Source organism: Vanessa cardui, chromosome 15 (assembly GCF_905220365.1).
Source record: "Vanessa cardui chromosome 15, ilVanCard2.1, whole genome shotgun sequence".
NCBI classification, from domain to species: Eukaryota; Metazoa; Arthropoda; class Insecta; order Lepidoptera; family Nymphalidae; genus Vanessa; species Vanessa cardui.
Genome location: NC_061137.1, coordinates 11,730,792 through 11,755,227, shown reverse-complemented (window position 1 = coordinate 11,755,227; position 24,436 = coordinate 11,730,792). Strand labels below are relative to the sequence as shown.

The following is a 24,436-nucleotide window of genomic DNA, read 5'->3' as shown; positions in this document are numbered from 1 at the left end:
AGTCGATGTAAGGTGATGCTTCTTTACACCATTGCCCTGGGAAAGTTATCGTAAGTATAGGTTTAATTAGCATTTACCAAAGATTATGTATATTATTGTAATTTCTGTACACGATTCTTAGATTAATTCAATAAATTTATAAAAATAATAGGGTTTTATTGTATATATTAATGTTTTTTTTAATTTTTATAATTGTAAAAATTAATAAAAATCAAAAAAAGTAACCTGCGGAAACACTAACTTAGTTATTCAAGGAAATAGTAGGTACTCTCGATTGATGAACTTTATTGGAACGTAAAATAAAAAAGATAAAACAATATCTCAGGATACACTTGTTATGAGTTTAATAATTTCAATTAAATAATGTAAGACCGTTTAGCGGTGTATAATTGAAATAAGTCTTAACTTGTTTAACAAGGCAAAGTCAACGAAGACAATCATACCTTTTTACCGAATTTAACGCGAGCCAGAGAGATTGAGATAAAAATCGCGCCAGTATTTCGTAGAATGAAATAACGTGGGTTGCCTCGAGATGTCATTTGATCGTGTGACACAAGTAACAAGAGTATAATGGAAAGTAAATGAACAGGCAACTACAAGGCGACTGGGAGGAATTTGAGGTAGTAATTCAGTCCAAAAATATAGCCCAAGAACTAATAATGTTGTCATGTGCCCAAATCAGATTTCGCCCAAGAGTTCACTCTTACATAATAGAGGATCTACGAAGGAGGTATTTTGGTGCCCTTATACGTGCATTTATTAGCCACAAGTCCATTGAGTGACACTACCAGGAAGATCAGTTAACGAACAACTACTGTATATTTGAGAAGGCACGCGATTATGTTTCAAATTCTGTTTTGTTACTAGAATATTTTGACAGTTATAAAAGAAGCACTTTATTCGGAAAGATAATCATGAGGTATCATTAATAGACTGCGTTATAATTCGTCTCAATATGTCACATATACAAACTCTTTTGATTTGTACCAAAGAAGGACGTAGGAAGGTATCATTTAACTGTCGTCCGGCAATTGTAGAGGTGTTGACGAATTGACACGCCGGACCTTACATTCGCCTTTGTAATAAAATGTAACATTTGTAATAAATTATATTATCTATACTTTCAGCTTGGTAATAAAATGATTCTTTTGTCATCATACGTAATCGCTTCACTTCATTGAAGAATTAGTATATTGGTTCAAAAGTACTTCGTTCGTTCTTCGACTAGCATGTTTTGCTAGTAATATCGCTTTGTCAAAAGTTTGTTTTAAAGTTTAGACAAAATTAGGCGAATTTAAAAGACATGCTGCATGCGAATAAAACAGATACAGCAGAACTAAGTGCGAATACACAGACATACTCCTTTAGTATGTAGTAGTAGTATATATTAGTATATTCTGTGTATATCAAGTATATATGTATACATATGAAATGTATAAGACACAATAGCCAACGGCTTTACGTACTTCTAAGAGCGTGTAATCTGACAAATTCCAAGCTCAAAGCTGGTAGTGGAAATGTATATGTTTCTATCGGCCTGATCTGGGATTTAAATCATCAGGTCTTTTGGATCTGTTGCCTTGTAGTTTGCCACAAGTCCAACGAGACAGTTCTCTAATAATCTTTTATTAACTATACAGACTAAGTCTACATAATAAACTTTATGCTCGTAATAAATATGCTGTGTATAAAAACATGCAGTGAATTTAGCAGTAGAGTGACCACAAACAAGGCGTTTATTTAATTTTATTACAAGTCCTCAGGTAGCCGAAAGGGCTACGAAATAAAGAAAATTAGAAGAAAGAACACATGCTCATTAAACGGAATAAACTTAGAGAATATTTATTTTTTATAAGACATATTACAAACACACTTATTCGAAACATACTTTTATTACTTATGCATGTCGATAATAATTCCGAAAGGCACAACCAAAATTTACATTGGCTTCTGAATGTGTGAAAACTCTCTTTTGTTACTTCATGCCGCACTACATCTGCCTTTTGTCTAATGATCTGAGGTTGATTCATTATTTATATTGATAGTATACGATACCAATCCCCAATCAATTGTGCACTTTTATTAGAATCTTCAGAAGTTTTGTTTAAAATATTTTGGACATAAATATATGTATATTTTTAATGGATCAAGATTTTTTACAGTCTCCATACACTTGTGACCTTGAGATATTCATTACGTCCTGTTTTGAAGTTTTTTTTATAATTAATTTGTGTATTAGTGTTCACATCTATACTAAATATTATTAATTCCACGCGGTCAAGATTTATACAGTAACTAGTTTTAGTTCATATTTGTATATATATATTTAAGCATTTAATGTTGTTAATTCTTATGTTAATAAAAATTAGTATTAAAAAATTAATAATATTATAAATGTGAAAGTAACTCAGTCCTTCTATCGGTCGCTCTATTACTACCAAACCAATGAACCGAATTTGATCAAATTTGAACTCCAAGGAAGGATATATATACTATATATATACGTACTATATATGTACCATATACATAGGTACTTGTTTTGTCTGCTCTATTACAACCAACCCCAAATGATAACCAACGCCAGCGAAGCCGCGGGCGGCGACTAGTTAACTACAGTTGAAATGATGGATACATTACATTGGCGTTATTTTAGTTGAGAAATTGATCAATTGATCAATCTATAGGATGTATTCCTTTTAATATAAATTATTGTCACCGTATTTCTCAAGCGAATGTACTATGTCGACTCAGCTGTAAACGGGGATTGTTGTCTTAGGTTGAGTCTTGAGATATTAATGCGTTTAATGGTCAATATACTAATAAACAGTGTCAGTTTATATGGCAACATCGACCCTTCCTCGTTTTCCTAAAGTATTTCACCATCTTCTTTATGTTTCATATACTATTATTAAATTGGGCTTAGAGCATTGTATATATGCCAAATAAGAAGTTCCTTTGATATTGATTCTGCTATGCAATATATTTGAACTAAATTAATTTTGACAAGACTGTTTCTATTTCCTTTTCATGTAGAAGTTTAAAAATAAGTCTTGTAAATAAGTTTACTTTTGAGATTGTGTGTAAGTAAATCAGTTATATATGAGTGTTCTTAAAATTTCTTTAAATAAACAAAAATGTTAAATTGATGCACATTCAAATGAATACTTAGTGTCAGCGTTTTTCTATCAACGACAACTCAGATCGTCATCATCTACGACATTTTTTTATAATGGATGGAGCGATTTTATATAATTTCCAAATTTGGGATATTTGTAATGACACCAAGGACTTTTATTGGATAAGTCTTGGCATGTGGGCGTCATGTCTTCGACGAGCAATTGCCTCAATTTACTCCCAATAACCATGGCGTTGTCACATCCTCATTACATTCCTTTTAAACCAATCGCTTTTATAGGACTATTTTGGGAACCAATTTGTGCATCCTATGGTCTAGTTAAATAGAAATGACGTTTGATTATGGCGTTATTAGTAGGAAGAAACTATTCTTAAGGTTTCCGTACTTATTTTATTTTTAGCAGACCCTTCTTAATCTACGGTACAAGGGTAGTACCTTGTGTGCGTTTCAAAGGTCTGTTAAAAATATATTTTTTAAGATTGCCAGAGCACTGTTTGCTCGTGGGTGCTTGTTATGCTGACCTATATTCAGATAATTAATTTTAAATTGTTATTCTATAACACAAGTATCCCACCCACAACATGCTGTTATGGTTTAAATGTGGTAGTTCTCCGCATTAAAAAGTGTTATTCGGAAATCGAACAGAAACGAAAATCAGTACGTTTAAACGATCAAATTATCCATGTTTCAATTAATTTATTGATACATACATATATTAAAATTGGAGTATCGTCTCGTCGGCTTGTAATATATAAATATACACTTCTTATGTTCATATGTTTTACATGCAAAAAACGTTTTTGTATACGTATTGTGTATACATAAAAGGTACGTATTCTAGGATTTTTACTGGCTAGCTAGCTTATGTATTTAAGGAGTAAGTAGCTTATGTATATTAGGCTACAACAAGATTTTTTTTGTTGAATACAAACGCGCTCGAACTCACTGGATCAGCTTGTATAAATATACGTATATGTATAACATATCTTTTTTACTGTATCAAACTGTAATCCAGTCGTACACAAGTTTTCATACGAGTAAAAACTAAAAAATGTCTGAAGTTTGTTTTAGTATTTTAATTAGCTATAAAACAGTATGAAACTAGACGCGGGTCTTACTTTTCATTCTTATTTAGCGGGTTTAATTTCTTTCTAGTGAAATAAGACACTTTCATTGCAGGTTGGAATATAATATTACTTTGTTGAAAAACTAAGAAAATGTTATAGCGTTCCTCGCTTTATTAGGACGTGTAAAATAGTCTTACTTATTCTTAATTACATGACTTTCACGATTGACACGTCATTAGTCTAAAAGTCTAGTCTTTAAAAATGGGCGCTGCACGCGCTGTATTTTCTTTTGTTTATTAAGTTTTATGTATATTGTTTTAGTTTTTTTCAGTCAGGTATTAATAAATATAGATATAAAACACCTCTTATGGTATTAGGACTGTGTTCATGCTACCCATTCATCAGGTAGTCTACCAACAAACACCATAATTCAGTATTATTGTGTTCTAGTTTGAAGGGTGTGTGTGTAACCTAACTAAAGGCATAAGAGACATAATATCTTACGTTCCAAGGTTGGTGGCGCATTGGCGGAAGGAATGTTTAATATTTCTTATACCACCAACGTCTATGAGTGTTTATGGTTATCATTTACCACCAGAAGGCCTATTTACCTACCTCGGGTCACTCTTGGTAACTTCTTCGATCACTATTGTCATCCGATATGACTGTCGCTGACGCTGCTGTAATACCAATAGAGCCTCAATAAAGGGAACAGACTGATGCAACCTTAAATCTTTATATTTTCTTCAGTCGGCTGAGTAACCAAAATACGAGCCCGTATTATATTATTTACATTTTACGCCTGTTCTCGTTGTTGTCATTCTTATAAATGAGGTCGTTCACCCGTGTAAATTGATTATCTCTAACACAAACATATATAAACATATGTAACGCTCTCCTTATAATAGATTTTATTAATTCACAGATATATTACTGTAATTTATAACATTATTGGACGCCTTTATAATTTACCTGAGTGCGTCACGGTACGGTGAAATGTAATTCCAGTACATCGGGCTGTGGAATAGTTATATAATTTGCTTAAGCAGCAAGTAAACGTAGCTACTAAACGTTGCAGAAATCGCTTCTACAGGTGTTGTAATGCATAATATATCTATATATCTATACTATTATAATGAAGTATATATTTAGATATGTCGTCAATATCTTTATTAACATAAGAATTAATAACATTAAATGCTTTAATATATACAAATATGAACTAAAACTAGTTAATGTAAAAATCATGACCGCGTGGAATGGTGGCAAGAATGCTAGCAGCATTTCCCCGTTGAATCGCAATTCCGATCCTCTGGGCAAAAAATAAACCAGCTCTTCTGTCACCAGTGGAGGCAAAGAGGCGAGGTGTTATACTTTTGTTATACTTTTATCTATATCTATATTATTCTTAAGGCTTATGTCGTAATATGCGTAAAAACAAGAAGCGACACATATATAAATACACTACAATACGTAACGAACAGGGCTGGGTTGAAAGGTCTTAAGGCCCTGAGGCAACAAAGGAGTTATTAGCCCTTATTTTTTAGAATATCAGTTGTGGAGGCCTGAGGGCAGTTAACTCTCATACGGTTTTTGCTACAAAAATATATAAAAATCTGACACTAATTCCGCAATCATATGCTTATTTACGGATGACATGAACGGTATGATTTTAATATTGAACGAAAATTAAAAGCGTCTATAATATAAACATAATATACTTGGTTCACTATATATTCAGTAATGTTATGTATTTACGTAAAAATATCAGTGATTTTACGGAAAAATATGATACTCCGTATACAGAAGTAACAAATTTTTGGTGATTCTACAACAGAATCCCAGAAAGCTTTCAAAATGACTCTGTCACCAAATTAAAAAAATAATTTTAAGGAACGCTTGTGTCCGAACGATTAAAGTTACACAATTAGTGAGTTTATGATTGATACCACAACTTGGGAATGAAACCATCGCATCCTAGCTATTTTTTTCATATTGAATATCTGTAAATAATAAAATTGGTAATGAAAATTACCTGCTGAGTTTCTTAGGCCGGTTCTTCTCAGGTGAGGGTATATTGCTTTTCCAAATTGGTGGTGTTTATTTTGACTATCAATAAGTAAGTGTAATGGTTCTATATTGTATAAAGGAATTTGAGTTTGAGTTTTGAGTTTGTTTATACAATGTTCCAACGGAAGGAATAAGGATAAACAAATCTTAGATTTCCATATTCGATGGGATATGCAAATATATCTATATCTCTCTCTCGCTCGCACTATATTTAACCTTTCAGAAAGACGTACATCTTGATTAATACATAATTATTAATAATACAACTCTATTCATTAAAACACTTTCGATTACAACTTCGCCGATATTAAAATGCCATTTGTACAAAAAATGTAGGTATAAATGCAACAAACTATTTTACAATATAATCATCGGTACTAAAATGGCGGGTTAATCATGTGTGGCCTGAGTCATATGCTTTCCGAAACCCATTTTCTGTATTGTATTTCCTGTTTTTTTTATCAATATTCAGGAGGTTTTTTTAGAAAAGGCACAACTATAGAATTCCGTATATTCAAATAGAGCAAATGTTTGCCTATGCAGTATTTCCCTACATAAATTTAGTTAAGTAACGAATTGTATAATGTTGTCATATATTAATATTTAAAATTTGCAAAGTTTTGCAATAATGTGCTATTTAAGGAGAAATCATATTTTTATTATAATAAACAATAAAACAAACGCTAATACATAATTATCTATGAAAATAATCGAGTCAGTACTGATTTCCTTGCTCCAGTTCTTCATTCTAGAATCTATATTCTGCACCGGTGTTAGCTTCTATAAAATGACGATTCAACAATGCAATGAATAAACTATAATATTTTGGTCTCATATTACAGCGATTTTTTTTAGTTCTTGATAACTTATGTTTATATTATCTGTGAATAATATTTAATATTATTTTTTAATCTACTTTTTTCACGTTTAAGTAGAATAATGTTAAAAAATATAGTCGGACAATAATTAAAGATTTATAATTTCATTATCATATATTTAATAATAAAATGTTATAACTTTTTTTACAAAACACAATGACGCTCACATATAGACTTGTTTAGTATATTTTAAAAATTCAAACAGGACGCACGCGTGCTATTCAATCAAACTTTGTTCTCGACATTATTTTAAACTTTTTCCATTATGTGAATTCTAGAATTATTTCGTTACAAAGCAGAGGAGCTAAGTTAAATAATAGAAAAATATATTTATCACATCATCTGTTGTAACACGGGTTGTGTATAACAAATAAGTTTTCAAGGGAACACAGTTTGTAATCAAGATTTTCAAGGTTTAAAAAAAATAAGCGACTTAGTTTTTCAATCAATGTTTTGTTATTATTTTCTATACTATGGAAGGGTCTAACTAAGGTAACGCGGACTACCAAATGGGACACCCGATAGCAACTGGTAACAATCAAACATTGACGCTTTAAGAAATATTCAATCAAAATCAAAATAAACTTTATTCAAGTAGGCTTTATGCAAGCACTTTGGAATCGTCATTTTACAATTAAGTGAAGCTACCACCGGTTCGGAAAGTAGACTCTACCGAGAAGAACCGGCAAGAAAATCAGTAGTTACTCTTTTTCAACATTTAAAAAATACAAAGTCATATTAGTTAATACAATTATTTAAATTAATATATCCTGCTTGGAAGTCAATAGGTATTAAATATGAATTTCATTGTCAATGCGGCAGTGACTTTGGTAACTACAATACTTTGTTCCTCGTGCCGGAGTACACCAATAGTATCGCTGTTTCATCATCAACAGCCTGTAAATTTCCCAATGCTGGGCTAAGGGCTCCTTTACCTTTGAGGAGAAGTGGCATATCCACGCTTTGCAGAATTTTATTGAAATTAGTTAGATGCAGTTTTCCTCACGATGTTTTCCTTCGCCGCTGAGCACGATATGAATTACAAATACAAATTAAGCACATGATTAAAATTCATTGTGCCTGCCTGGGTTTAAACCCGTAATCGGTTAAGATGCCTTTTTGATTGATTTTTGAGATTTCTTACTACTGGGCCATCTCGGCTCAGTTGTATAAAACTCGACTAATATACTAAATTTCATATTAAAATAATTGATTGGGCTTAAACAAATCTACCCTAAGATCGCACTGCGATCTGATTTGATATAGAAGGTGTTAGTGCTGATATTATATGAAACTAATGAGTTTCCATAATCAAGAAACTTTATTTCCATGACAAAGGCTTAACAGAAAGACGCTGGCATATCAGCACGACACGTTAAAATAAGTTGCCTGTGTGCTATAATTTTCTTTTATTATTAATTATATTTATTCCAATCTATAAAGAAGATACAATCATGTACGTCTTGGATAATATAGTCTTTGTATAGACAGCTTTAATTGGTCAGTGAAAATCACCGATGACATGGCGCCTGGTACTGATTTGCTGACTTTTTCAATTTAATTTAAGCAGTTACAGTGTTTTTAAGTTTCCTGAAATACATTATAAAACAGGGCAACAATTCTACAATTACACTATTTTGAGGAGTATACACAAAGACAAACATAGACTCATACAAAAATCCTGTATAACTACCCAAGCATGACTTTAATACAATAAATACTTTGAATATATACGTATATATTTATATACAGTGTAAAATCTAATAAACGACACTCAGGGGACTGGGTATATTTTGATGTTATATAGGTACAGTTTTCGTTAAAGGGAGAGCATATTTAATTCTTGTCGTTATTGAGTGTAGGCTTTATAAAATGTATATTAATATCATTGTATGGAGGAGATGCTTAACCAACCAAAGTCGAGTGATTTCGACACTTTGGGGAGTCGTTAAATTGAGTAACGTGACATGGAGTACTCTGTATTTGACATAATATATTTTTGAGAGTGAAAATCTTATAATTTTCCTACAACCGTGTAAATTTTAAATCGTTGCGTATGTAAATGGTTTGGATAATCTGTTCTGAATTCAGGGACATTATTTTCCCGTATCCCAACGTAAGCACAAATACATAAAGGCCGCCTAGTGACGTCAAATTCACGGATCCCATGACGTAGACTATTGACCTCCCTTACTAGTCCAAGCATTACATTTAACAGGAAATTTATTGATTGCATAGAAATGATTATGTTACTGCGACGAAATGCTTTTTTAAGGTTTCATTTAATAAAAAACAATTTCTTATTTAAGTCACAACAATTCATAATGTTAAGTAATAACTTATGTATTAAGGTAAATTATTTAAAGGTAAAAATAAGGGTAAAACATGTTTTAAAGGATTTCAAGTCAATTGAAAGTGAGATAATTTGTCAATTGCATTACTTCGTACTTCATGTAATTAGTGAACGATCTTAACGATTATTTTGAACAAAAATTTATTGACATAAATTAAGATCGAATCTGAATATTGAATAAGAATACTGTAAATATAAGAGAAATTACCTTTCCTCAATCTATTGTTACCAATTAGTCCAACAACATGTCATGACTGATGCTAAATGAAATGCTAGTTCCGATTTGATAATCAGCTTTTAAATATAAAGGTTAGTCTTTAAATTCCATATGACTGAAAAGGTTATAACTGCAGGACTAACAACTTTATATACATAAATTCTACCTCTCTGAGATGACCACAAGTGAATTGGGATAAGGACAGGGGTATGATGGTCTACCTCTCTGATTTTATTATAGGTCCGATTGACCCAAAATTTATCATAGTTACTTCTTTCTTGAAGGTGACGCTTACTAAGGATTTTTGGAAATGTAAATTGCTCTGTAAATTTGAAAAGCATTGTATGAATTTAGCTGTGCAATGTTGATTTAAGTAACAGTTTAAATAAAAGTCATCAGCCATATTATAATTGTATTGGATTTCACTGAACTTTAAATTATTACTCATATTTAAATACATTGTCATAATCAATATTACGTTAACAACACGTAAATATGACATCATTTGAAACATACACATATATAAAGAACTTTTTATATATGTATATCTAAAAATGGATAATAAATTTGTGTCGCTTCATTTTTTTTAATAAACCGAAAAAAATACTGCTGAAAAGTTTTTATTCATATTATATTTTAAACCAAAGAGATTTAAGGTAAGTAGTTTTTAATGACTTTACAATTAAAATTGACAGAAAATAAAATATTAAAATAAAAATATTTTAATTTGATTGCCCATTATATTGTATCTTTTTGTAGCTTTTTAAACAGAGCTATTTCATTATAACTGTTCTAATTTTGTATAATAATGATTCAGTAGGTATAGTTTGGTATACCTATTGGTATTCTTGTATCTCTTTTGATTGTTCTTTGTGTCAGCTGAAATGGTTGTATCTGTATAAACATTTTTATAGATAATATTAACAACACAATAATGAGTTACCTTATAGTTTTGTATTTTTCTTCATATTTCATAGTAATTTAGAGAGCGAAGTTAAAGTAACGGCTTATAGCAGTTAAAAGGTAAACTGTTTTCGTATTTTAAATTATTCAATCCTTTATTAATGCATATTTCATTTACTTAAGCCCGAAACACCCGTAGTGTCTAATTTCCCCAGAGTTAAATGAAATATTATTTGTTTGTAAATATTTTATAAAGCAATAAAAAAAATATATTTTTGGTATATTTATATTTGAAACATAGGTACATAACAATTACATTTATTACAGAAAAAATCACTTACATCTAAATTGACTAGAAATTGAGATCAAAATCTTAAATATGTCATACGATTCGTATATAAATTAAAGTAGTACAATTCACGATTACATAAAAATATAGTTCATTTCAATAGAATTCTTACTATAAAAATTGTTTTTTAATGGCGTCATACGGCTGCTGGCCGTTGTTATTTAAAAAAAAATAGTAGGATGTATGTCGTAATACTTGTGACATTTAAAAAAAATACTTGATATTTTTAGGCTTTTAGGTTATCATTTGTAAAAATTAATTGAAATGAACTGTACATTATAAAACATTAATTAGAATACATTACGCTTAAAACAAGCTTAGAAATCGATAAAATTACAGGAAATATAGTATAGAATCTTATTTTAATACAAAGGGTCATTTGTTTCCCCTTACTTACATAATACTAATATGTTTAGAATTAACGAGTGTTATGAAGCCAATACTTAGTTATAATAACATATCGTCATTACCATTTATTCATGTAGCCAGTGAGCACTGGGGGCCTTTGCGACCTGTAAACTTCTTCGCAATTTTTCCAATACTTATTGCATTTGATATAAACACATTCCGGTATTTTAGATGTATAAAATCTATGCTTAAAGTAATCTAAGTCATCTGTTTTTGAATTGGATAAGTATTCTGGAGCGTTTGTCGTACAATCGACGGTGAAATCAGTGTTTTTTTGCAAGTGGATGAGCCCGTGGCGTCTATCGGCCCAGTCCGGTCCACAGAAGGCCAGGGTCGTGGTGGTTGGCCCCAGGATAGCTTCCGTACGCCTCCAGATCCGATCTGCGGTTGTAAGATCTACGTACAAATAATTTTTTGAATATGGATGACTGATGTCTCTATGGAAATGTTTTATAAATAATTTGAATGACTTTACAAAAATAAATAATGATTTATTTATGAATGTCATGACTTGAAATAAATACGATCTAAGTGATTTGGAAAATTATCGTTTAATATTAACGTAATAAGTATAATACATTCGGCAGCACGATTTCGTAAGATCTCATTTAAAATTTTGATATTTGAACGACACACGCGTGAAATATGAAAACAGAATTGGGGATAGTTTATTTTGTTGAACTTGAATACCTCGAATGTTATAATTTGATTTAAGTAAATGTCACTTATTACTTCTTGACATTAACGACCGTGTCCTACGATAAGAGTTTTGAGATTTTACTATTTGACTACTATTATAGTTTTACAGAATTATAACAGACTAAACAATACTTTATATATTTTTGTATTCGATCCTATACACGCTCATAAAGTTTTATTTCTATTATAATGTGTACAATTTACCCAAAATGTATATGGATTTTCTATGAGTTTTGTAAGGTATTAAACGCTTATTATGAAGTTTTTAGTTCATATTGATTTTTATTGATGAAATATTTTGTTACTCAATATTGGATGACGTGGCTCCTATAACTGAAGGAGCACAAAACTTATAAAGCCTATATTCAGTGGCGGATTTACCAATAGGCTAAGTAGGCTGGAGCCTAGGGCGACAGATTTAGAGTGGTGGCAAATTTAGTCAAATTGTCTTTATCTTACAGTAATAAAAAAAAATCTTATAATTATATGTATACACATTACGTTCCTAATCCGTATACTCGTCACCACATATTGGGTTGCAAAAATAATCTAGTAACTGAAAGAAATATCATCTACTTCATAATGACGATAGAAAACAAATGATATTTTTTTCAGAATAAATTGTGATTGTGAACTAAACAAACGTATCGAATTTTAAAAGTCAGTTAAAGTAGGGGTGGCAAAAATCGCATAGCCTACTAGAGGAAAATTTGTAAATCCGCCACTGTCTATATTGTTTGATTTAAGCATATATTTTTTGTGTGTATGTTTTATAAATTAAATAAAGTAAAAATTAAAATAGAATAAAATAAATCCCTAATTATTTACTACATCAACGAGGTTATTGTCATTACATTTAACATATCTTAAACAGTAATTACAAAATAAGTTAAAAGTGAAATACTGACTCTTAAAGTAAATTAAATGGAGTTGTACTGGCAAGATCCGAGATGGTCCAGTGGTTAGACCGATGATTAAAACCCAGACAAGCACTATTGAATATGCATGTGCTTAATTTGTGTATATAATTCATCCTCGTGCTCGGCGGTGAAGTAAAACATCGTGATGAAACCTGCATGTCTCTAATTTCATAGAAATTCTGCCACATATGTTTTCCATCAACTCGCATTGGAACAGCGCGGTGGATATGTTCTAAACCTTCTCCTCAAAAGGAGAGGAGGCTTTAGACCAGTTGTGAGAAATTTACAGTCTGTTGTTGTTGTACTGGCAACAAGCTAATATGTAACCCTATTTTCAATCATTACATACATTTATCTTATACAAGTATCATGTAGGTGCAGAGTTTGTTTGATTGAACACAATTATCTAAAACGGAAAGTAGTTTTTTTTTACGCAAACGAGCAGAAGGCTCACCTGATGGAAAATGATTACCATCGTTCATGGGCATCTGCAACACCGGCATTTATAGATGATAAAAAAAGCGTGGAGTTAATACCTGTTGACTTCCAAGCAGGATGACATGACTTTGTATTTTTTAAATGTTAAAAAAAAGTAACTACTGAGTTTCTTGCCGGTTCTTCTGGTAGAATTTACTTTCCGAACCGGTGGTACTTCACTTAATAGTAAAATGACGATTCAAAAGTGCTTGTTAAAAATTGAATATAGTTTAATTTGATTTGATTTGATTTAAGGAAGTATGATTTGTAAAATTATTTGATTTGAGTAATTTATTTGTACCCAATTCTTGAGGTAGTTTTTGTATAATACCCCAGGGAATCTGATATTGATATTAAGTGAACCCATATATTTCGCATATACCGACGAATAGCTTCATGTTTTTTCATTGTATACATAATCTTGTTTAGCAAGCTATGAATATTCTATGAAATTTTCGTGTAGCGTTTGATACGTTTTTACTTTGTTTTCGTACCGTGTAACGGATATAAACTAATACTTCATAGTACTAATAAATAAGACCCTTCTATATTTATATAATATCTAGTAGCTAAGGATGTATACTTTTATGTTACTAGTAGGTATATACATATGTTTATATATAGGTTCATATGCGTATGTGTTAACAATAACGTATCTAATTAAATGTTAAATTAAATGCTACTAAAATATTTATTTTTTGAGTAATTAAGAGAGTTAGCTACATCTTTAATATTAAAGAATTTTAAGGATTGTTTTAGTGAGAACATTAGTACAAAATAATATTTAGATGATAACATATCATATATTTTCATTTGACGACCTCCGTGGTCGAGTAGTGTGTACACCGGTTTTCATAGGTACACCACTCTGACGTAGCGGGTTCGATTCTCGACCGAGTCGATGTAGAGAAAGTCCATTAATTGTCTATGTCGTCTTGGATCTGGGTGTTTATGGTACCGTCGTTACTTCTGATTTTCCATATCACAAGTGCTTTAGCTATTTACATTGGAACAGAGTAATGTATGTGATGTTGTCCAATATATATACATCGAGTCACTACAAAGTTATTATATATGTATGTAGATACATTTACTAAAAGTATTATGTAAGAACAAACTCGACACCCGTCGCAGAAAACGATCATGAAATGTCAATAATAATTATAAAATTGAAATGATACTATATCAAAAATTATCTCTGTTAGTTAGTTTACTACAATTCACGAGTGAAATACGAAAAGACTTTTTACAGAACAGCACTGCTGGTATATACATTTAATTACCATAACATGCCTAAAGGTATAATTTAGTAAAAAGGATAACTACCAAGTCTCTTGATGGTTTCAAATTAACTTTAAATTAATTTTGTGAAGTGAAATACCTACAAACATTTTCTTAGTTTTAAATCGACTTATGATGCATAAGAGCCACATTTCGGTAACAATTTATATTGTTATACTTTCAACGGAATCAAGATAGTTTACATATCGTTGTAAATATAATTGAATGGACATCAATTCTGTACCAAAACTCTATACGTGGAATAGAAATATAAAAAATACAACAACAACAACAACAACAACAACAGCCTGTAAATTCCCACTGCTGGGCTAAAGGCCTCCTCTCCCTTTGAGGAGAAGGTTTGAAACATATTCCACCACGCTGTTCCAATGCAACCCGCATTGTTCCAGTTATAATATATATTATATACTTGCTAGTAGAGCGCCCGCGATACTACCACAGGTTTTGTAATAATTGCAATTTCTCGATGACAATTTAGTTTAATTTTTTTACGTTTTTATTTTTTTTATACAGCCGTAACACCGCTTTCTAATCGGCCAGTAACTTTTTTCTAATATTAATTCATTAAGAAACCTCATTAATTTTTTGAACTTGCCGGTTCTTCTCGGTAGAATCTACTTTCCAAACCGGTGGTAGCTTCACTTAATTGTTAAATGACGTTTCAAAAGTGCTTGTAAAAGCCCTCTTCAATAAAGTTTATTTTGATTTTGATTTTGAACATCTACGGCTTGACATCTTCAAAATGAAACCATAACTGATTTTCTTCGGGCAGCTATCGTCCCATAATCATTGGCTTTTTTTTAAATTAAGTTAATTGAGTATGTATTTCCAGTAGAAGCTTCATTAGAGAAAATAAGAAAAAACGGTTAAGATGCACGGGTTCTAACCACTGGGCCATATCGACTTTTATATTATAAAAAATATTATAAAAAATACATTACCTATAGTCTAAAAACTTTTTCCGTGGATCAAGTGTGAAAGAAGAAAATTGTAACCTACGAAAAAATTGCAACCTGAGTCAATTTTTTTTTCAGTACATAATTGGCATTGCGATTCACTATCTTGCTGTGCGTTGTTTAATTATTACTAAAAAAAAGATATTAAATGTTTGTATCTATGTATATGAATATCTAGTTACATTTTTTTGTATAACGTTTATAATTTACAACACGCAGAGTTGTTTGTTTTCGTTTCATTGAACATTATGAATCGTTCACTTTTGAAGTTTCAATTTATTAATTCTGATAATTCCAGGAGATTCAATTGATGCTACAATTACTATAATGTCTTAAGTATTAAGAAAACTACAAGCAATTTGGCGTTTTCTTGATAAAAATGTCAGTTTAATTGCAGATGCATTTATAAGGTATCAATTGATTAACGACCGTTTGAGGTTTCTCTTCATTAACAATTCTCGTAAAAGCTATTCCTGAAATAGTTTCGTGTCGAAAACTAGAGAAACATCATATTTAAATAATAACTATAATTTACATCAATGATACATAACCAAAGAAGTGTCTATTAAAAATAACTGCATCTGTTTGTTTGATATATGTCTTCCAATAGTTACATGTACGACACAATTTGGATGTAGCATAACATTCAATAAAACCGATTACTACCGATGTATACAACCAATAGAAATAGTTCTCTATCGCGCCATTCGTCGCTATTCGTCGCTATCGATTTTAGCGTCAGTACAACCCGAGAAAGCAAGTGCATGTTAATGGACGCGTCAAATTGACGAATATGTTAGGTCATATAATATTACAAGTTATTACGTTTGTGTAAAGATTATATTCACATAAGAAATGAATATTGATAATTTGGGATAGCGTACTCAATTCGGATTAGATCGGTTTAACATCCGATGCTACATCTAAGTTGTGTCGTACAAACAGGTAATGTGAAGTTCTTGTCTCAAACGAAGGGTTTTGATAATGGCCGATTTTCGTTCCGGAACAAGGAAAAAATCGAACAATTTCATGTGTTATTTATAAATCCTAAAAAAAGACGTATGCGAGATTAAATATATTAATACAGGAAAATACTTAACATTACTCGTGGGATAACGTCCCGTAACTTTGATCTATCTGTGATTTTCCTTCGCAAGGAATAGAAGTTTTTATGAATATCACATACAAAGAGCATATTCATTTTTAATGTTTTTATGGTAAATGATATATTTATAGAAAGCGGATTTTGAATTGTTTATAATCCAAATATCTCACTCGATCTCGGGATCTAAACTTGAAAATTAGTATTTAGTTATAGTACGACACAACTTAGATGTCGCATCGGCAAAATTCGTAAAACCGATCACATCCGAATTAAGTACGCTATCCCACATTATCAATATTTAATTCTCACGCGAATATGATCTTTGCACAAACGTAATAACTAGTAATATCATATGACCTAATATATTCGTCAATTTGAGGCGTCGATATACATGCACTTGCTTTCTCTGACGCGTGAATCTATAACGACGAACAGCGTCGAATGGCGCGATAGGGAGCTATTTCTGTTGGTTGTGTAAATCGGCAGTAATCGGTTTTATTTTCATTCCATTGCATTTTCCGATGGTATGTCTAATTTGTGTCTTACTATACACCTTTCGCGACGTAGACGAGCACTAAGAAGAAAAGGATTTCTGGTGAACTATAAAGGGAGGGAATTGAAGAGGCAAGTTTGAATTTACGTAACATTTTACACGGCAAGTTTATGGGTTTAAAATACTTTTTTTTATGTTTTACAATATAAATGAATGATATGTATGTTATCGATTCATATTCAATGAAGATGAGATGTAGTATAATTTAGATATGTGAATATATATATAATCAGATATCTATAGAGGTTATATATAATATACACGCATATATAAATATCAGACCAAAGAAAAATAACAAGAGAATGCTTAAAATTAGTGTTGCCTATTACAAATAGTTCTTAATTGTCATAACTTTTGTTTTTTTTTTTTATAATACAACACTATTTTAACACATACACAACTTACAGGTAAGTCATGTACATACATATACCTCCACACTATACATTAACAGGTTGATAGGTCTCTCTTATCTGGTCTTACTCTTTGGTCTGGTACTTTATTGTGTTATTTCTTAAAACTGACCAACATAATATGCTCACCTGATGTTTCCAGTCGGTCTGAGAGGGCGGAGCGCGTGCAGTCTCCGTATTCCACCGCCACCACCGCCGCCCCCTACGGCAAAAAGTTACATAAATAAATAGTTTATATATTATCTTTAAAACTATTCATAAACATTTATTCATTATTTTTTTCATTTATTACAATTGTAAGTTATTACTTTTTACTAATTCTCTTCATTTTTTATGGTATTTATTTTGTTGTTTGTTATTAATGTGATATGTTACAAAAATTGTTAATTATAATATTATTGCTTTACTTTTGTAGTTAATCTCAAGTATTTTAATAGTACAAGACTGTTAAAGAATCGCACACATTATGTCAAGTATAAATATAATGTTGTCTTAAATTTTCGCGATTATTACAAATTTAAATAAAACTAGTTATAACGGATTTCAATCGTCTACCCGTGACCACAAACGCTGTAAAGTGCTCGAAACGTCGGGATGTCAAAAATAATTAATATACGCGATTCAAATCCGTTATAACTAGTTTTATTTAAAAGTATAAATATGTTTTTATGTATAACATATAAGTGTAGTGGCTGATGGTCCTTAAAAATAATTATATTAAAAGTATAAATATATTTTTATGCATAACATACGTAAGTGTAGTGGCTGATCGTCCTTAATAAAGAAATAAATAAACATGCATTTTAATCAATTGAATATTAAAAGCTATTATTTTATTGTTTTAGTATTTATGTCTTTGTTTAATATAGTTCATGTCGTGTTAACAATTCGAACTGCAAACAAACGATGGGCAAAACATTGTAGCGAACACACTTACTTCTGTCATATCTAGTAACTCTTACAGCGCCCCCCAGACATAGAACTAATTAAACTTCGATTCTGAATGGCGACTCATCAGCGGTTCCACCTGCACTTACTTTAGTTTTGAAACAATTTTCAAACTAGTTTAATAACACGTTAAGAATATCATACCTAGTTAACTTTTCATTTTGATAATAATGTAATGCGTAAGCTTAATGTAATAATACGTAGATTAATCGTGTAATAGATTATTAACAAATAATTAAGAGTTATTTATGTTTATTTTTTATACACTAGTTATTGCCCCCGGTTTCGCTCGCGTTTTTGGGGGCTGGTTGTCATGTGTCGAGATGGCTTAATGGTTAGAACGCGTGCATCTTAACCGATGATTGCGGGTTCAAACCCAGGCAAGCACCGATGTTTCATGTGCTTGATTTGTCTTTATAATTCATCTCGTGCTCAGCGGTGAAGGAAAACAGCGTGAGGAAACCTGCATGTGACAAATTTCATGAAATTCTGCCACATGTGTATTCCACGAATCCGCATTGGAACAGCGTGGTTGGATATGTTCCAAACCTTCTCCTCAAAGGGAGAGGATGCCTTTAGCCCAGCAGTGGGAATTTACAGGCTGCTGTTGTTTGTTGTTGTTGTTGTCATGTGTAAGACAAAAATGTAGCCTATGTCCTTTTTTTAGATTTCAAGTATGGTGAATACCAAATTTCATCAAATTCGGTTCAGACAGACAGACAGAGTTACATTCACATTTATAATATTAAGTATATATATAGGATAACGTATTTTTAATTGATGACAGGCACGCCACTTGTTCTCAACGAACACTAGTTAAACAATAGTTCACAAATGTGTGTGTAAACAGACATATATACTGATTACTATAAGTGTTTTTGTGTTCCTTAATTTCATGGTCCGATGTGACGTTTTATTTAATTTTGATTGGTCGAATAAAAATTAAAAAAAACGTACACACAACATGGGTCAATCAGTAAAAAGCGATTGGGCAGCCCAGAGTTAAGAAGTGTGCAGTTTTATATTCCAGTGTGTTGAAAGACACTTAAAACGGTTAAGCAACTGACCTTATTCTAGTCATGTAGATTCGACGTCATATTGGGAATATAATATACTATGCGTGTGTTTGTACATAAGCTTTAATATTTCACCAGCACATATAATCTTTGTAGTCATTTTATTTAACCGACTTCAAAAAAAGAAAGTTCACATTTCGCCTGTATTTTTTTGTTAAAATATTATTTCGTGGATTGATTGATATATGATGTACTTAATGATTACTTTTATACCGGTCTAAGCTTTACAAATAACTCGTTTAGTACAGTGCGATAAAAATCTTTTATAGTTTCCTTTATGTAACTTTCATAACTGTTACCATCACGTTCGACAAAAAACTCACCATCTAAGTTAAATCATTAAAACTAACGCGTTTTACGGAGTTCGAGAAGCAATTATTCAGCCACAAGTGCGTCAACTATTTACAGTTTTAGAATCAACTCCAAGAAACCGCAATAACGTACGTAATCGGATAAGTTTGCTTCGCGTCGTTATGGAAGTCTGAATCATTACAGTTGGATCATTCTCAATGCATTTGAAATGTTATTTTAAAAATCAGTTAATTTAATTTACCACCAGCAGATCACTATTTTTAACCTCAGTGAGTCAAAAAATTAGACACATGCAGGTTTGCTCACGATGTTTTCTTTCACCGCCGAGCACGAAATGAATTTTATAAATGTGTTCTTGTTTTTGAGTGAATAAAGTGTGTGCAACTACTTACCTCTATAATAATATAACATAAAACTTCTGGGTATCGCACTATGTCTTCAGTTACAAGTTTTATGCTATAGTATATTGGTTTAGTAGTTTTTCAATTAGGCAGTACAAAGATCATATTTATATTTATTAGTATAGAATAACCTTGATCTATTCGTTGACTTATTCTTTAAATTTTAGTCAAATAAAAAAAAGAAAACGAGATAACTGTTCATAGTCTACTGGCTTAAGGCTTCCTCTTCTCTCAAAGGGACACCAACTATTCCACCACGCTGGTCTAATGCGGTCTTATGGATATGGATTATGGACAAAGTTTCATTGAACACATGCAGTTTTCTTCGCGATGTTTTTCTCAATTACTAAGCTGACAATGAATTGTTCACGTGTAATAAATGCACAGACTAGGACTCGAACCATTTTAGCATCCCAGTTAAAAACAGTACTAAATCTTAAATAATTTATATTATACTAGCCACCGGCACCGGCTTCGCATGGGCGCAACCGCGGCTATTACAAATACTACAGAATTTGTTTATTTCCGAAATCACTTTAGAAACTTCTAAAATTGTCAGCGTTTTTTTACTATACTGTTCATGTATTATATACAAAGACCTGCCTCTCGAATTACTCTATCTATTAAAAAAAACTCATCAAAATCGTTCGTATCTCGTATCGTTGCGTAATTTTAAATAATCTAGGCATGCATAGGGACATAGAGCAGTAAACGGCTTTGTTTTACAGTTTATACTGTGTAGTGAAAAATGATAAAACACATGTATATTATGTTATCTAAATTTCAGTTAAATGATATAAATGAAGAGATAACAACTATTAAAAGTAACTTAGCATTTCCGGTGGCGCGAGCCGCTTCGTCATTTATACGATGCGCAGTTCGGCGAACTTAAGCTTGTGACACATTGGTCTCATTTATATAAACTGCCAAAAAATTACTATCCCAGTAAAAATATTTTTGTATACTGTAAGTCAGTAAGTACTGTTGTTTGGCGGTAGAATATCTGATGGTATCAGGTGGTAAAGGCAATACCAATAAATATATATGTAAGTATACATACACTATCAGAAAATGTTTAATCATAATGTGTCTGAAACTATAGTCCTTTCCACGAGTCCAATCCCTATGAAACTGAATACTTGCACCTGATTGGTAGATGGCCGCTGATAAAAATGAGGGCATGTAAAACATTTCAAAGGAATAGTTTCATTAAGGAATAAACCAACGTGTTCACAGGATATGTTTCTTTAGGCAGCTCGTTTTGGACATAATTACATCAACAGTATAAGGAATTAATAATTGTATGTTCAAGTTAACAAAGCTTCTAGGTATTTGTCTTTGAAACAAATGCTCTTTGATTCAAATGTACCCCAACAATAAAAAGTTATAAAGTGAGACTTAAGAACCAGTGTCAGACTTTTGGAATTTCTTTGTCATAGTAAGACGTCCTGGGGTTACAAATACTTATTTACCCTATTAAAGATATTCTCTCCAAAGAAAATCCTTCAGCTTCAAAGAAATATCAAGAATAGTAGGATTTGCCTTTGAAATAATATCCTGATGTTTGAAATACAAAATAATCCAAGTCTTGGGAATATAGGAATAGTGAGATTGCGGTTCTTTCAATAAATTTTATTCAAATTATTCTTGCTATAATGGTAATAGTACCTTCTATTCTTTGTACTATATTTAAGAAATGTAAATGTTCTTCGACGTTTTATTATCAATAGATAATCCTTTATAGCGTTTCGAGCTGAAATGGCCCAGTGGTTAGACTGCGTGCATCTTAACTGATGATTTCGGGTTCAAACCCAGGCAAGCACCACTATATATATATGTGCTTAATTTTTGTTTGCATTTCATCTCGTGCTCGGTGGTGAAGAAAACATCTTGAGGAACCCTGCACGTGTCTAATTTATATCAGTCTAAGTTATATTGAGGCTATTTTCAAAAATGGCAATGGCCTTGTACAATGTGCATTAATCGCATGAAAATACAAAAGACCCGACAACACGGACAGCGCGTTTATAACAAACGAATAAACCCATTTCTTCAAAAAAGTTTATTTTTTTTTATTTTCTGTAAACAAGGAGGTTCTTTATGTGGAGATTCTTAATTTGAAAGTACGATCAAGCTATAGTATCTATACATACAATAAAATTGGAGTGCATGTTTGTAATATTAAAACAGCCCGATGGACCGCTTTTGACGGAACTTTCACTGGCAGATATATGATATAATAAGGAGTAACTAAGGCTGAAATAATATTTTTGTCGTTAAATTCAATAACGTCATAGACACAACTAGTCTTGAAATATAAATAAAATAAAAATATAAGTTTCAATATATATAATGGAATGGTCACAGTGTGTTTCCAGCTTATATTTATAATTCATCTCGAGCACACATAGCACGCCACATGTGTACCAATTAGACTTGCTTGAGGTCAACAAGTTATAAATGGGAAGTGGGAAAAACTGCGCATCCTTTTCTATATACAATACCGTATTGTTTATTTCGTTCTCCTTGTGAAAATGTTAAGGCTATGTCACATACATTACACATGTAACAAGGTCTTATATGGACATGAGCCGACAGCAAAGAACACGTGAATCTTGACCGGAGATTGCGGGTTAAGGCCAAGTAAGAGACACGGTTTCCATAGGCTTGACTTGGTAGGGTTTATGCGATCCCGTCTGGGTAGCTACGACACAGTCATCAGATATTCTAAGCAATGATATTCAGTATTTTTGTATTCCTGTTTGAAGGGAATTTAGATAGTTAATTGTTTAAATAAAAAATAAAATTATATTCCACTATTTTAGCGTCTAAGTTGATTATTTCTGTTAAGATTAAAATATTTATTTTGATTAATAATATGGTTTTTGTTTTGACTCAAAACTGAAGTTATAATAAAACTCAGAAAACCAGCCATTCGTTTACTACATACCGTGCTGGAAAAGTTTGCTGGCAAATGAATAACTATATTATAATATTAGTGAGTGTCTTTAGTTATAAAACAAAACGTCGTCTCCAAAGTAAAGTGTGATAGTGAAAAATAAAGTCTTGTGCAGTTTGTTGACTAAGATAATAAGAGAAGGCCGTAACACATTCGTATTAATCTACAATTAGTAACATTTGACAAAAACAAAATAGTAGGTCTGTGTGTATCCACTAATCACTTACTACCCCCGAACAGGATTACGTAGGATTGTTGTGTTTTATTTGGAAGGGCGAATAAGCCAGTGTAATCCTTGCCAGAAGGCACACAACAGTTTAGTTCTCAGAGTTAGTGCGATTTTGACGATATATAGCTGCAGTCACAGCCTGTAAATTTACCTCTGCGGGTTAAGGCCCTTTGAGGTTGAGAGAGTGGTTTGGAGAATATGTCACCACGCTGCTCCAATGCGGATTTGTGGATACATATGTGGCAGAATTTAGTTAAAATTAGATACAGATGCAGATTACCTCATCATCACTGAGCACGACATGAATTATAAACACAAATTAAGCTCGTGAAAATAGGCTATGACTAGTTTTTAAAATCCATTTTATATTATTTAGTAGAAGTTATAGAACCTAGTAAAAGTTGCGTTTTTTATTCTATTTTTATTCTAGTACATATTTGCCGAAAGATATCAGATTAAAAATTCCATATTTAAATAGCGCGCAAAAACGCTACTTGGACAATATGGCGCTGCAATGGGGTCCGTGGCGTCACTTTCCTGTATTTTAATCTGTGGTACATACTTTTGTGTCACGTGACAAACGTTTGAAAAAATGCATTTTTATATTGTACAATAGTATAATGATTTATTTCCAGTGTAGTAATTGATCGTCCTCCCACAACGATTAACTGTACTACGATTTTATTTATAGAAAAAAAAAAATAGTTT

At 31.6% G+C, this 24,436-nt stretch overlaps 1 protein-coding gene across 1 annotated transcript in view; it reads right to left on the bottom strand.

The window, feature by feature from the left end:
- Nucleotides 1-10,984: 10,984 nt before the first annotated feature.
- The window catches only part of LOC124535747, a 42,305-nt gene continuing 28,853 nt past the window's right edge, over nt 10,985-24,436 (bottom strand). Inside the window, exons 5-6 of the mRNA XM_047112059.1 lie at nt 17,933-18,005; nt 10,985-11,777 (exon numbers count right to left, since the gene is read on the bottom strand). Coding sequence (XP_046968015.1) covers nt 11,681-11,777; nt 17,933-18,005 — 170 coding nt within the window. The 3' untranslated portion in view covers nt 10,985-11,680. The remainder of the gene's footprint in view (nt 11,778-17,932; nt 18,006-24,436) is intronic.